This window comes from Hippocampus zosterae, chromosome 18 (genome assembly GCF_025434085.1).
Source record: "Hippocampus zosterae strain Florida chromosome 18, ASM2543408v3, whole genome shotgun sequence".
NCBI classification, from domain to species: Eukaryota; Metazoa; Chordata; class Actinopteri; order Syngnathiformes; family Syngnathidae; genus Hippocampus; species Hippocampus zosterae.
In genome coordinates, this window is record NC_067468.1 from 7,968,470 (window position 1) to 7,981,130 (window position 12,661).

The 12,661-nt window shown below is 45.5% G+C and overlaps 1 protein-coding gene across 1 annotated transcript; it reads right to left on the bottom strand.

The window, feature by feature from the left end:
* Positions 1-347: 347 nt before the first annotated feature.
* crkl (v-crk avian sarcoma virus CT10 oncogene homolog-like) lies at positions 348-7,071 on the bottom strand. Its single transcript, XM_052051263.1, has 3 exons — positions 5,903-7,071; positions 3,603-4,077; positions 348-2,030 (listed from the first exon to the last, which is right to left on the bottom strand). The coding sequence occupies exons 1-3, from the start codon at positions 6,211-6,213 to the stop codon at positions 1,896-1,898; spliced, it is 921 nt and encodes a 306-aa protein (XP_051907223.1). The 5' UTR covers positions 6,214-7,071; the 3' UTR covers positions 348-1,895.
* Between the last annotated feature and the right edge of the window lie 5,590 nt (positions 7,072-12,661).

Here is a 12,661-nt window from a genome sequence, read left to right on the forward strand (position 1 = left end):
CGTGTTTAGTACAAACTAGACACTCCCATCCCGGCTTTCCCTCAAAGGCATCGTCATGCCACTGTGCTGAAGTTTTGAGAGCCATTCCTGTTGGTTAGAGGTGATGGGGGGAGGGGGGGGGGGAAGAAAAGGAAAAAAAACCTCCAAACGTGCGTGCGACACTGCCCTTGAAAAGTTTCCCATCTGGCATGTCTGGGTCAGCTGACTTTCTTTTATTAGCACCTTATTAAAATTCATTAATTGCTTCCTTTCTCCGGGGCACAGCTACAAAAAAAAAAGTGGAACTGTCATGTATTCGTGCACAATTGGCCATGTTGCGCTCCGAAGAACACACCAAAAGCTGCAAGTAGTAGATGTCAATTTTATTTATTTGTTCTGTACATAAAGGGTCAATACCGGCACAGGTGTTAACCATGGGAAATATTAACACGTGTCAATGGTTGAAGAAAATAAAAGGCACAATTCTTAATCCTTAAGTAAAACACAGGCGTTCCTAGGAGTCTGGGGACACAGTAATACTGTTAATGCCATTAAAAACAGCTCAGAAGCACGAGAGGTTCACCTCGGGGAGGGTCATTGACAATCGGGTTGTATTGCTTAATTCGTAGACTTGATCAAGTGTGAACGCCGCGAGGCTGTAAAAGGAAAAAAAATAAAATAACAGTGAAGATATAACCGACACAAAGCGGCATGTGGCCACAAGCGTCTCCTTGTTTCCCTTTTATTTAACAGCATCACTCAATCAGTCACAGCAACTCATCTCACAAAAAAAAAAAGATTTTGGGGGGGAAGCTGACAAAAAGGCAGGTCATCATTATTTTTACAGCAGATATGCCAAGTGTGCGGGACCTCCTCCAGTTAAAATAGAATGAACAAAACTGACATGAGGCAGCTTGCATAAAGAGATCAAATGCTGCGCAGGCCCACGATTAAAAAAAACAAAAAAAAACAGCTAATTAAAATCCTAGACCAGGAGGTGTAACATTAAAAAACAACAACAAAAACACTGAATGCAACAATTGAGGCATTTATCATGCTCTCACAGAAACAAGGCATTTATGGGCTCTTACAGAAACTTGGGGGGGGGGGGGTGTCTGTTTCTCACCTGCACCTCCACATCATGTCACACTTGAAATAGTGGAGGGGGAGGGGAAACGTTTTAGTTTCTAGTCCTCTGAAGGCCGTATTCAATTCATGACAAAATATGACACAGCAAGCTGATGTTTGTTATATATTATGAGCAAAGTTTGGTTTGGGGCGGTTCCCCAGTCACAAAGCTCGGCGGCGTTAGCTTGCGGGGCTCACCCCGAACGCATAAAACGTGCGCTCGGAGACAAGCCAAGAGACCCCCGCCAACATACATCATGTCCATCACAAATGAGACTGAAGTGTTGCCCAGGTGGCGCAAGTGATACAAATTGACGTCGATTGGGATTAGCAATGGATACACATGAACTCTTTAGGCAGCCGTGTGGGTGCTTAATTAAGGTTAAGAAGGACTCAAATTGCGTCAAGAAAAGATTCCATTGCTTCACTGCCCCCCCCCCCCCGCATTTTGTACAAATAAATCACAACAAACACACATTCAAAACATGTCATGTGCTAAATATACACTGGAGGTGGAGAAATGAAATGGGACCCGGTGTACGAACACTGCTCGTCAGGGAGGTGAGATTGGATGGATCCGAGGATGGAAACAGTCAAAGCCTTGCAGCAGTTGGCAACAGCAGTGGCAAAAAGTGAAAAAGAGGAGGGGGGCCCAGGGGGTAGTTTTCATGATCCAGCTCCAAGCAGGAAAACCACACGGTGACACTAGTGGGTGGTAGACGGGGGGGGGGGGGGGGGGGGACTCACATACAGCTCAGCCCAGGCCAGGAGCTCGACTCTTAGGTCAGTCAGTCACTCTCATCCGGGTTCTGGGGGTCTAGGATTTTCACGTGGGTGAATGGGAAGAGCCCCCTACGTCCGTTCACCTCACCCTCCCACTGACCGTTGATGTTCATCCGCGTCACCTTGACTAAGTCGCCCACCTGAGGAGAGAGACGGGAGGGGGCAGTTAAAGGAGGATAAACGACCACCCGCAACATGATGGGAAATGTCTTCTGCGATCTAGTGCTACTGTTAAAAAAAGAAAAATCAAAATAAAAAAAATACATCTTGAATGTTGTCAGCCGTGTGACCGCGTGAGTTCGAACCAATCAAAACAGACTTTGTGAAGAGCGAATCGGTTTTACGGAGTTGACGGCGGGCTGCCGCTCAAGATGCGTTCGTGACACCAAAGCGACCCCGCTCTGGTAGCACCAGATGGTCTTTCGCAGGATTACGGAGGCACGCCATTTGGAAACTTTGCCTTGAATGACATTTCAAGGACAACGCCTCTTACAAGTCTGTCACGGCACAAGGAAATGACGAGAATGGTGATCATTGAACTTGCAACTTCAAGCTCATGATTTTGTCTTCAGAGGTATTGATAGGATTGATCATTTTTTGTACCGGAAGGTTTTCATCCAAATTTCAACCATTGAGGCCTTGTACACTTAATTTCCTTCACCATTGTAAAGCCGCCACCATCATTATAGTCTCTCCGAAGCGACGTCTCACGAGTACAAGCGACAATATGCCAGGTGTCATTTTCACTTGAATCCAATTTGCCAGTTCGAGTCACCGCCAATTCTTGTCCGGCCCAAATCTATCACAGCATCTAATCGAGTACGTACTCAACCGGCAGCCGACCGCCCACCAGGTGGCGAACGCATGGTTAAATCTTCTCTAAGCTGCCTAATTGACACGCAAGATACGAGCATAATTACTCAGGTAGCCCTTGGTAAGTTCCTAATTGTTGTGTAAATGTTATTTTTAAGAATCCTTTAAACAATATGATCATCCATTCATTCATGAAGTTTCATTTTGCACTCGTTTTGTTTGTTGAAAAGTAGTGCAAGAAAAACAAAGATGTTTCCCTAAAGCTAGGAAACAGGAATGTATTTTTTGTTTTAACTAAGGCCTCCTAAAACAAACGCACACTTAAGTACATAGCCAACCTTCACTGACTCACGAGGCCCAGGGCTATGTTTATTTGTGTAATTAGCAAGTTATTAAGTTTCAACTGTGGCTCCTTGAACGCGACACAAAACAAATCCACAAACTCTCGTCATCCAAATTCCAATTTATCCCTCGCCATGACTTTCTATTTACAGGTAGGGTTAATCGCATCGTTCAGTTTTATGTCCAATATCCTCCGACGTAGGATTAACGTTGACATGGATGCCAGCAAAGGTAGGAAGCCTCCACGTGTCGGCGAACAGAATGAAACCAAGCGCCTTGGAGCCCCCCCATGCATGCGATCTGTGCACATTATGCATCATATAACACGTTTCGACATGTAAGCAGCAGTGGAAGCCGCTCTGAAAGTGACGAACCCTTTCCTGTGAAACACAACAGCGCTCATGACTACCAATGACGTCTTTTGACTTGATTTTCTTACTTTTGTTTTCGCGATACTGTAAGAGCTGTGACAGCGTGGGTCACTATAACCGTTCATTGGAAATTTCCGTCACGTTTCATCTCTATTCACCACACACGGAAATGATTTTCTCTCTTACCTCCAAAGCAAGAGCCATCTTGTCATAGGCGCAGGGCACTCGCTTCTGGATGGCTTTGGCCATGACGGGTCCATTCTGCAAGGACGACAGCGGCATGTTGACGGCTCCGGGAGTGCCCGGAGGCAGTGGCGACGGGGTCTGGGGCTGGGCGTAGGCGTGGACGAGGGTATGCGAAGGCTCGGGGATGCCGTAGCTGTTGGAATTGCGGGAGCCCATGGTCGGCTGGCCCGGGTGGGGCGAGGGTCGTACCAATTTCTCCACGTAGGGAACGGGGATCATGCCGACGCGACCGTCTTTGCTCTTGGCGCTCCACCACTGCTCCTCAGGCTTCTCGAGGATGATGAGAATCTCGCCCTTCTTGAATGGAAGGTCCTCGGCGTCGCTGCCAGTAAATTCATATAGAGTCCGAACATACTCCACGTTGTCTTCTTGGCCGCCAAAGGGCTGGATCGGACCGCTCACTGTGCTTGGGTACCTTGGGAGATGATGAGACAAAGGCGTTGAGTGCATTCAAAATGTTGACAACTACTTGGGCTGATTGCAACGTCGGGTATAATGCTGAAAAACGTATTTGGGTATTGTCATACGTAAAAAAAATAAGTCTTCGATGCTGCTCAGGAACGACAGATGGAATGCTAGCCACTAAGCTAACTTGCTACAGCTATGAGCTGTAGCTGGCTAATCAGACGACACACCAAGCAAGAAGAGACGTAGCATCCCTGCTAACGGTTAACTCATTCAGTACCAGCCAATTCTAGACCATGTCTGACAAGACGTTTAAAAACGTCTTTGGGAGTGAATGAGTTAAGCTCAGAGAAAATGCAGTGTTGTGAATCAATTAGCAGGGACATTGAATGCGTGTCTCGAGAGAACGCGTGTCTTCGTTATAACGAAGCGGGGAAAACTAAATGCCGCCAACACCTTGGTTATGAACAGCGAGGGATCCCCCACCGTTGCTTAGCCACGCTACTGGTCGACCTGTACATTGTTGGACTTCCAGAGGCACGGCGCGATCCTCTGGAAACATGTCTGGTAAACAGAAGCAAATCTCGCTGCCTGCGAAGGCTGAAATTGTCTCTCACTTTGGAGAGAAAAAAGGGAATCTCCCAGACAAAAGCTCAGCCGAGACGAAGAATTGGCAAAGTCAAGGATTTCGACAATTATCCATAACGGCAACAAAATTGGAGTTTGAGGACAAATGAGTGAAAGATGATCGGAAACGGCTTTGGGGCATGGCACATCCTGAGCTAAAGGAGGCACTTTTCGTTTGCTGACGGACCGTTTTTCGAAATGAAGTAGGAACATTACAGTTGTTTGTTTCACGTCTTTATAAAATCATTTTTGCTTCATATTGTTTACACGTAATTGACATGCTTATACATTGCAACTTTTTCATTGCGATATGTACTATTTAGTGTGAAGGGAATTAATGTGTACCATATGAATTTGGGGCCATATTGCCCAGACTTGACGACCACGATGCCAAGGGGTCCTTGGGTTACGATGAAAGTCCATTCCCAGCGACATATTGTGACTAAAATTTGGATCGGCTTTCAAAAGTACTTCAAAACATGTCTTGGACTTAAACCATTTATTGCAATCCAATTTTTGATTCATGCTGATTTGGAACCTCAGAACTTGACAAGGTGGGAGCGACGTGTTGTTCAAATTGTAAGGCTCGAGATAATGTTATCAGTGGTAAGACAAAGAGGAAATTTAAAATAATGATAACACGAAAACAGGAACTTCTCGCCAAAAGCAGTTCTCCGAAGTAAGGTTTGCTCCACGTTTGAATGTGCTTCATTTGCCACGACTAGCTATACGAGTTTGTGACAATTGGCTCATGTGGCCCAAAAAAAATGACCCGCGCTTCATTTCAAAGGTTTATTTTGATGGGATGTTAAGGATAGTGAAAACAAGCCACATGTACTCGTTAACCCTTTGATAGCGAGTTTTTCCAATCGTTGCTCTGGTCCCACTCAGCATCCTGATGGCACACAAGTGACGGCAATCGCAAGCTTTTGAGGCATGATCGATCACAAACATTTCGGGCTTTAATGAAAAACCGTGACAGGTTAAACGGTCCAATTAAATTATTGGATTTCCATTCATCTTGGAGCACCACATGTGTAGTTATAGTGCAGCCATGTGCAGCACTTTCAGATCTGTCTTGATCCTTCATGACATAACAGTCTGCAGCCTAAGTGAAAGTAGGTTACTTCTGATAAAAATAGCCAACCCAGATAAAATGGATCTGCAGGCAATCTTACATGGCAGCATGTATTTTGTGACTGTCCTACCTGGGAGCTGGTTCGATCAGCGTGGTCGTATCCAGGTAGTGGATTTTGTAGAACTCCAAGAGGGCGGCCAGGTGCTCAAACTCCTGGTCTCCGATCTTAAACCTCTTGCTGGGCAAAGAGTTGATGATATAGTGAGACACTTTGGAGTTCTCAGAAACCGACAGCACATAGTCCCCAGGACAGGTGGACGAGTCTCGGACCAGGAACATGCCATGCCTTTGTCCTTGTAACCTATTCTGTGCCTCTTGGCGGGACACGGGTCCAAAATACCAGGCTGAACGATCAGATGAGTCAAAGCGAGCAGTGGACATCTCTGTCTAAAAATAAGTTAAATTCAGTCTCCACGCGAGAAAGCAACAAACTGGGCTCGGTAGGAAGATGGAAGATCACTGCAAATTGGGAGGTTGCAGGGCAGGTGGTTCGAGCCTCCACCTATGGACGGTGTCGCTCTTCAGAGAAACCCCCCTGCCCCTTACCACCAGCAGCAAACTAGCGTACCAGACGAGCTCACAAACAGGCTGGTCCGAGCCAACTTTGGACCATGCTGTGGTTCCTGTAGTTAGCAGGCTCGGTCAAATTGGTCAAGAAAGACAAAAACAACAAAAAACTAACACCAAACCAAACCAAAAAACAATGAATGAAGATTCCCCTTTTGCTTCCTCCTTCCGAGAAGACACCGGAAGATTCTCGTCTGGTAATTTATCTCCTTCGGTCAGTGTCGGTTCTGAGAACAGGAGGAGGGGGTTGGAGAAGTGGCCTCAGTTGTTCCTCTGATAATTCCTCATGTCGGCTGAACGTCGCCGCTGGGAAAAAATGACTTAGCAGAAGCTCCTCGACACACGCGTCGCGGAAAGGCCTACTCGAAGCCCCCGTCTCGAGTCGGAGCGGACTTTGGAGGCGGCGGAGCAGAAAAATGGCGGCCCGCCACACGTCGTCTTCACACCACAGACGATTTCACAACAGCGGCTCGGCACGTGCGCGTGCATGTCATCACGTGACACCGGAGTGGTGGCGCGCGCGTCGCTAGTATTCCACGGGGACGTATTTCTGCACTACTTTGCTCTTCTTCGCGCTCGACGCGGTCGCCGACGGGTGCCAGTACGAGACGAAAAAATGGCGACGGGAGGGCAGGTCCCGCTCTCGAAGTGCACGTCACTGACGCCCGGAGGGGGAGGTGGGAGTAGGAGGGGGTAGGAGAGGAAGAAAGCAAGGAGGGAGGGAGGGACTGAGGAGGGTGGGCGGGTGACGAGGCTGAGTCGGTGTGAGCTGTCAATCATAATGGCATGACACAGCAGTGACGTTTCAAAGCCCCCCACCCACCCCAAGTTCCACATATTAGTATTTCACTCACCCCCCCCCCCAAAAAAAACCTTAAATCCAGTATCACATACTCACCTCACTTTGCTCCTTTAAATTGCCTCCAAAAGTGTGTTGTCATTTGGATGGAAACCCCATGATTGGCATCACTCACCATTATTAATAGCCGCAAGACGCCGGCCCCCCAGACCTAGCGAATCATGTAAAAGCTGAGGAAGGGGTCACCTTTCGGTAACCGCACTTCATGCGCTGATTGAGGAACATAAAATATTGACATAAGATGCATTTTAAGCACATAGTCCTAGGTAACTTACAAGCTTAAAATTGAGGGGGGGGTGGGGGAAGCAAAAGCATAACTCAACTTCATTGTCATGCACCAAAAATACGGGCCCTTTGGCACTATTTTGTCAAGGCCCCCAAATGACCTGCACATAGACATTTGTACTTTAGCCTTGACTTTAGATGTTTTTGCCGGGGCAATTTTTGACAGACGAGTTGGCCCTTTGCCGGAGTGGCGAATAACGAAAATATTTATCACCCCACTCCCCATTTCATCATCGGTAGCGTGGCGAACGGGAAGCACCACACCTGCTTATACTCAAAGGTACTAAGGGGTATACATGGCCAATGAAGACGATTCTGATATTTGATACTCTACTGACCTGTATGTATTATTATTGCACAGCAGTCACACTATTTCTAGTTTTCTTCCAGTTCTATCTGAGGCAGGGTTTAGCTGCATTACATTATGCTGTGGGGAACCCATTTAAAAGGCAACAACTTCATGTAAGATAATCATAGTTGAATTTACATTCAAGTAAAAGCTGGTGGGAATTGGGCATAAAGTTGTGAAATCCAAGCACATTTGCAATTTAATATGCTGAAGGGAGGCAAAAAGAAAATGCGGTTCCTCTGGTTTTGAGGTTTCAGTCATCATTTCGGTGGTGGCTGCAGCTGCCACAGAGCAGCTCTCAGCAATGCAACACGATGTGCATGTTAATAAACTTGCGCTGACTGCCTAATGCCAATGCAAAGGCTGCGACGCCGCTACAAACTGGGTGAAAGAGAAGAAAAACAATCACACAAAGCCTCCGCGGATAAAGGTCAAGCCTGACTTGTTTCATTGATTTGACTATCAAGAGTTAATAAAGTGGTTTCTCGAAAAGGATGTTCTTCAGAAACAACACCTCTTCATGGAAACACCGACGTCACACTTTTTGTGTCATTTCCTGCTCTCGTAAAGCTTTGTCGTAAGAAAGGAGAAAGGCCAAAATGGCGATCCAACTTATTAAGTCTGTTTGAAAGGCAACAGGAACTCGTCTATGACGGGTAAACCGGCTCCCTCGTGGCGAGTCGTGGGTGACAAAGTCCAAAGGACAATATCAGAACAATCCGATTGGCACAATTACATCTTACAGCAATGGACGGACACAGAAAAATTAATTCGACTGGAGTTACACAGCATGGCTCAAGTGACATATTTCCATTGTGGGGTGCATCATTTGGAGATGCGTGGGGGTGGGGGTGGGGGGTAAAAAAAAAACAACCCAAACAACATAAATATCTTTCATCAGAATCAAGTGTCTTTACAAATACATATCAGACACCGATTAATGGTTCCAACACCTATGTCTGCACAAACAGAAACAAGAGTTAAAAAAAAAAAGAATCAAGATAGCAGCATTAACTTGATGCTGGGTACAGTATTTGGACGTGCCTTGACACGTGCTATCTTAAGTGTGTAAAGTACGGCTAAAATAAGAGGAGCGTATGAAAATCAAGCAAGACCATCTTTAATAAAAACATGTTTTACAACATCTGCAATGAATTTTTAGATTTGAAACGGTACTCGTGTTGAAAACGGAAAGCGCGCTTTGAAGACAAAAGTATTTGGACGACTGACATGGAGTGAAAATGGAAGAAAAGACCACAGGTGGCTGCACTCTACTGGGAAGATGTTCTCCAAGATTTTGGAGTGGATCTGGGATTTTTATTTTTTTTGTCCATTCATCCAGAAGAACATTATTGACCCACTGGGTCTGGGTGGCCCAAGGTCTGGGGTTCATGTTAGTTTATCCAAAGACAACTAAGTGTCAACAAAGTATAAAACTAGCAGTGATCTGGCCAGCCCGATCCCTAATTCATTCACTTGGTGACGTACCAAGAACTTTGTTCATGGTACTAATCCTTTGGGACATCTCCAACAAGGTAACACTGAAATACCTCCATCAGTCTTCGGCTGGAAACACCTTCCAGATTGTATTTCATCATCTGTGACTTTACATGTCCAGGGACACAAAAAAAAGAAAAAAAAATAGAACAGTTACTTTCCTGACAGTGGATGGTGCTTGGAGATGATAATTTGAATCTTCTCACCGAACTGTCGTTTTGACATGGCCTCTGTGCACAGCACGACTCCTTCGCGGGCGCTCCGCCACGGAGGAGCTGAGGCTCTGCGTGAGCGCGGGCAGGGTCACGCCGGTCCTGGGAGGAAAAAGAAAAAAAAAAGGGGCATTCGTCAATGCTGTGTCATGGGAAACATCTGTTATCTACACAGATTGTTTCAGGTGCATTCGGAAATCTGACATTTTTTTTAGGTAAAAAAAATATATATAATAATAATAATAATTATGTTGGACTGAAGTGTCTTAGGTCCCTGGAACAGACTTCTAGGAAAAGTCCAACCGGCGCGGCTACTTTGCCCAAACCAAATTCATCGACTTTTTTGTCTTATATTTTCCCAGTCACGATGCTTCTTAGATCTGATTTAAACGAATAAGCCCTTGACCGTCAGTGGTAATTGATCCCTCCGACTGGCTGTTAGCTAGCGAAGAAGAGCATGAGATAAAAAGTGACAAAAACAAAGACACGGTAAAGAAAAACAAAGTGGGTTGTGAAAGGGAAAAAAATTGCAGAACCGCACGTAGTGTGTGCTGTGACTAATAAATTGTCCACTCGTTTTTTTCGTCAAACATGACACACAATGAGGGAGACACAATGACATACGTTTTTCCTGTTTGCAGGTCCAGATTAGGAAACGTGTTGTCAGAGGATTTGCTGAAAACAAAACAAAACAAAAAAGATGCTTCCAATAAAAACAATGCTTGTCATTTCCATGTTAGGAAGAACACAACAAAGTTCTCGACTGCTTCACCAGATATCATCCACAAGGTAGGCTTTGGTCAGATTGTAGTTTTCTGGGGTGATCCTCTTGTGGAGCACAATATCTCTCAACAATTCCTTGTAGCGCACAATCTAGAAGACACAAATGTCGGCGTGTGAGTTGAGACCCGCATATGGATGGCAAACACTTTGGACTGCGACCCCTCACTTCCTGAGACTGTAAACTGTTGGTATTGTACAGCTGGCGGATGATGAGCTCGCATTCCCTCAACGTGGACGCACGTGGTGGGTGAGACAGGCCGTTGTGGATGTGGAGAGGCTGCAGCGAGTTGGATAACTGCTCCGACCTTCGATTTGCTCTGTAGGGTCCATGAATGTCAACGCAGTCTCCCATGCTTCTACGCCAGACATAACATTCTCACGTTACTTCACATACATTTATTGATTTCTTTAAAAAATGCCGACAATTGCCTTCTGTGGCGTCATATGTCAAGTTGTTCTCATTTTAAACCATTTCAACCAGATATTCACCTTAGCATTTGGTTCTGTGTGGGTTCTCTCCCCCGAACGACAGGTCCAACACCCACTTGGCTATGTTTCAGAACTAGAAGAACACAGTGTAGGCAAATCACAAAGAGATTTACTTGGGTGCTTGATTTCACACTTGATAGTTGGCCAGGGCCTCTAGCTAGCCAATCATTTATACACAAACAATTTAAAAAAAGGCAATTTTCCATAATATGCTCCCTTAAAAATGAAGACGAATTATTACAACGTGCATTGTCGTTACGTTTCCATTTGCTGTGTGATTCTTCATCTTACCTTTTCTATTTGGCTTTGGAGACTCCATAATCATCTTATACTTCAACTCTGCAACAGACAAAATAAGGGGTCAGGGTTCATTATGGAGAAACAAGACACCGGGTTAATATAAATGACACCAGTCAGATGTCCACCTCCAACAGAGAACATCACGCACTAAGCTTTCACTAACTCAACTCGCGACTAACATACCATGTTTGTAGTTCTTTTCATATTATCAAAATCCAAAAGCCTTTACTGACACGGTAATACACAACACATTTGGATACAGCAGAATTGGCAGAAGTAGTGTAAAAAAATAATAATAATCTTCCCTTCGTGTTCTGGCGTGGCCGCTTTAGAGTGCCTCATTGTAGACGGAGAGTGTGCAAACTTCACGTAGAGAAAAACAGCATAGTGAGGTTTGATCGATTTACTTTTTAACTGAGGCATTTGACAGCCAACGGGCTGCGTGTGGACTGGGGCGTTGAGCTTGCGTTGCCAAGCAGGGACGGTGAGTGAGGCAAAAAAAAAAAAAAGGACCAGTAACATTTGTTTTCAAATGTAGGAAATCAAACGAAATGAAAAAAGAAACACACAAAGCACAGATACATGAAAAATCTACTTGATGTATTTCCCCAATTTGATTATAAAAGTGTAAAATGATTTACTCGGATTGGATAATTGGTCACCTTTATTCTCCCTTCTGAGAATATCCACTTCTTGGTGAAGTTTGTGCAGCGTTTCTTGGTGTTGGTATTGCAGAAACTCGATGTTCCTCTGCAGTGATGCGACGCGGGCGTCAGCGTCGACAGGACCCGAGCCCGTCGTCGCCCTCGGGCCCCCTCGGTCCCCCGCGGGGAGGACAGGCAGCGGCTGCAAGCGGTTCGCCGGTAAACGTCGAGGCGAGCACGGGACTCCGAGACGCCCGACTCGGCTCCACTGTGGCAGGTGGCGTACCGGCGGGAGATTTTTGCTGGACATAGCCGTGCTTCATCCAGCTAGCTTTGCTTCGCTTTGCCCTTTCCTCGACCAAGTGAACGACAACTTGGTCAAAGTAGCAGCAATATTTTCCGTGATACCATTGTAATAATAATTTTTAAAAACATGCAGTTACAGTCCGTGTTCTTCAGCAAAACAATGTATGGCAAAAGCTTTAATACTCCAAGCGACAACTGATACTGCCCCACTGGTCGTACGCCAGTTACTATGGCGACAGCCCAACTTTTTTTCCGATGCCTTCCAGTTGCCTCGAATTAACGACGACTCCCCTTGCTCTCGTAACAAAGAACAAACGTGCGGTTCACGACACAAACATTAAATACGAAAGAGTGCCCCACATTTTATACATAGAAACACGACAACAACTCGTCCATAAGGGATATGCAGGAGAGTAATTACTTAGTGACACTTGATCTTGCTTTTTTTTTTACTCAGAATTGAGACGAGTAATTAAAAATAGGATGGGTTATACTGTTGAATCATAACTTGTGGACATTTAAAACAACAGTTAAGGAT

Excerpts from the sequence above, each read along its gene's own strand:
- crkl (XM_052051263.1), bottom strand. The coding sequence starts at position 6,213 with ATGTCCACTGCTCGCTTTGACTCATCTGATCGTTCAGCCTGGTATTTT. Across the intron at positions 4,078-5,902 it reads CTGATCGAACCAGCTCCCAG|GTACCCAAGCACAGTGAGCG; the intron begins GTAGGACAGTCA and ends TCATCTCCCAAG. Across the intron at positions 2,031-3,602 it reads AGATGGCTCTTGCTTTGGAG|GTGGGCGACTTAGTCAAGGT; the intron begins GTAAGAGAGAAA and ends CTCTCTCCTCAG.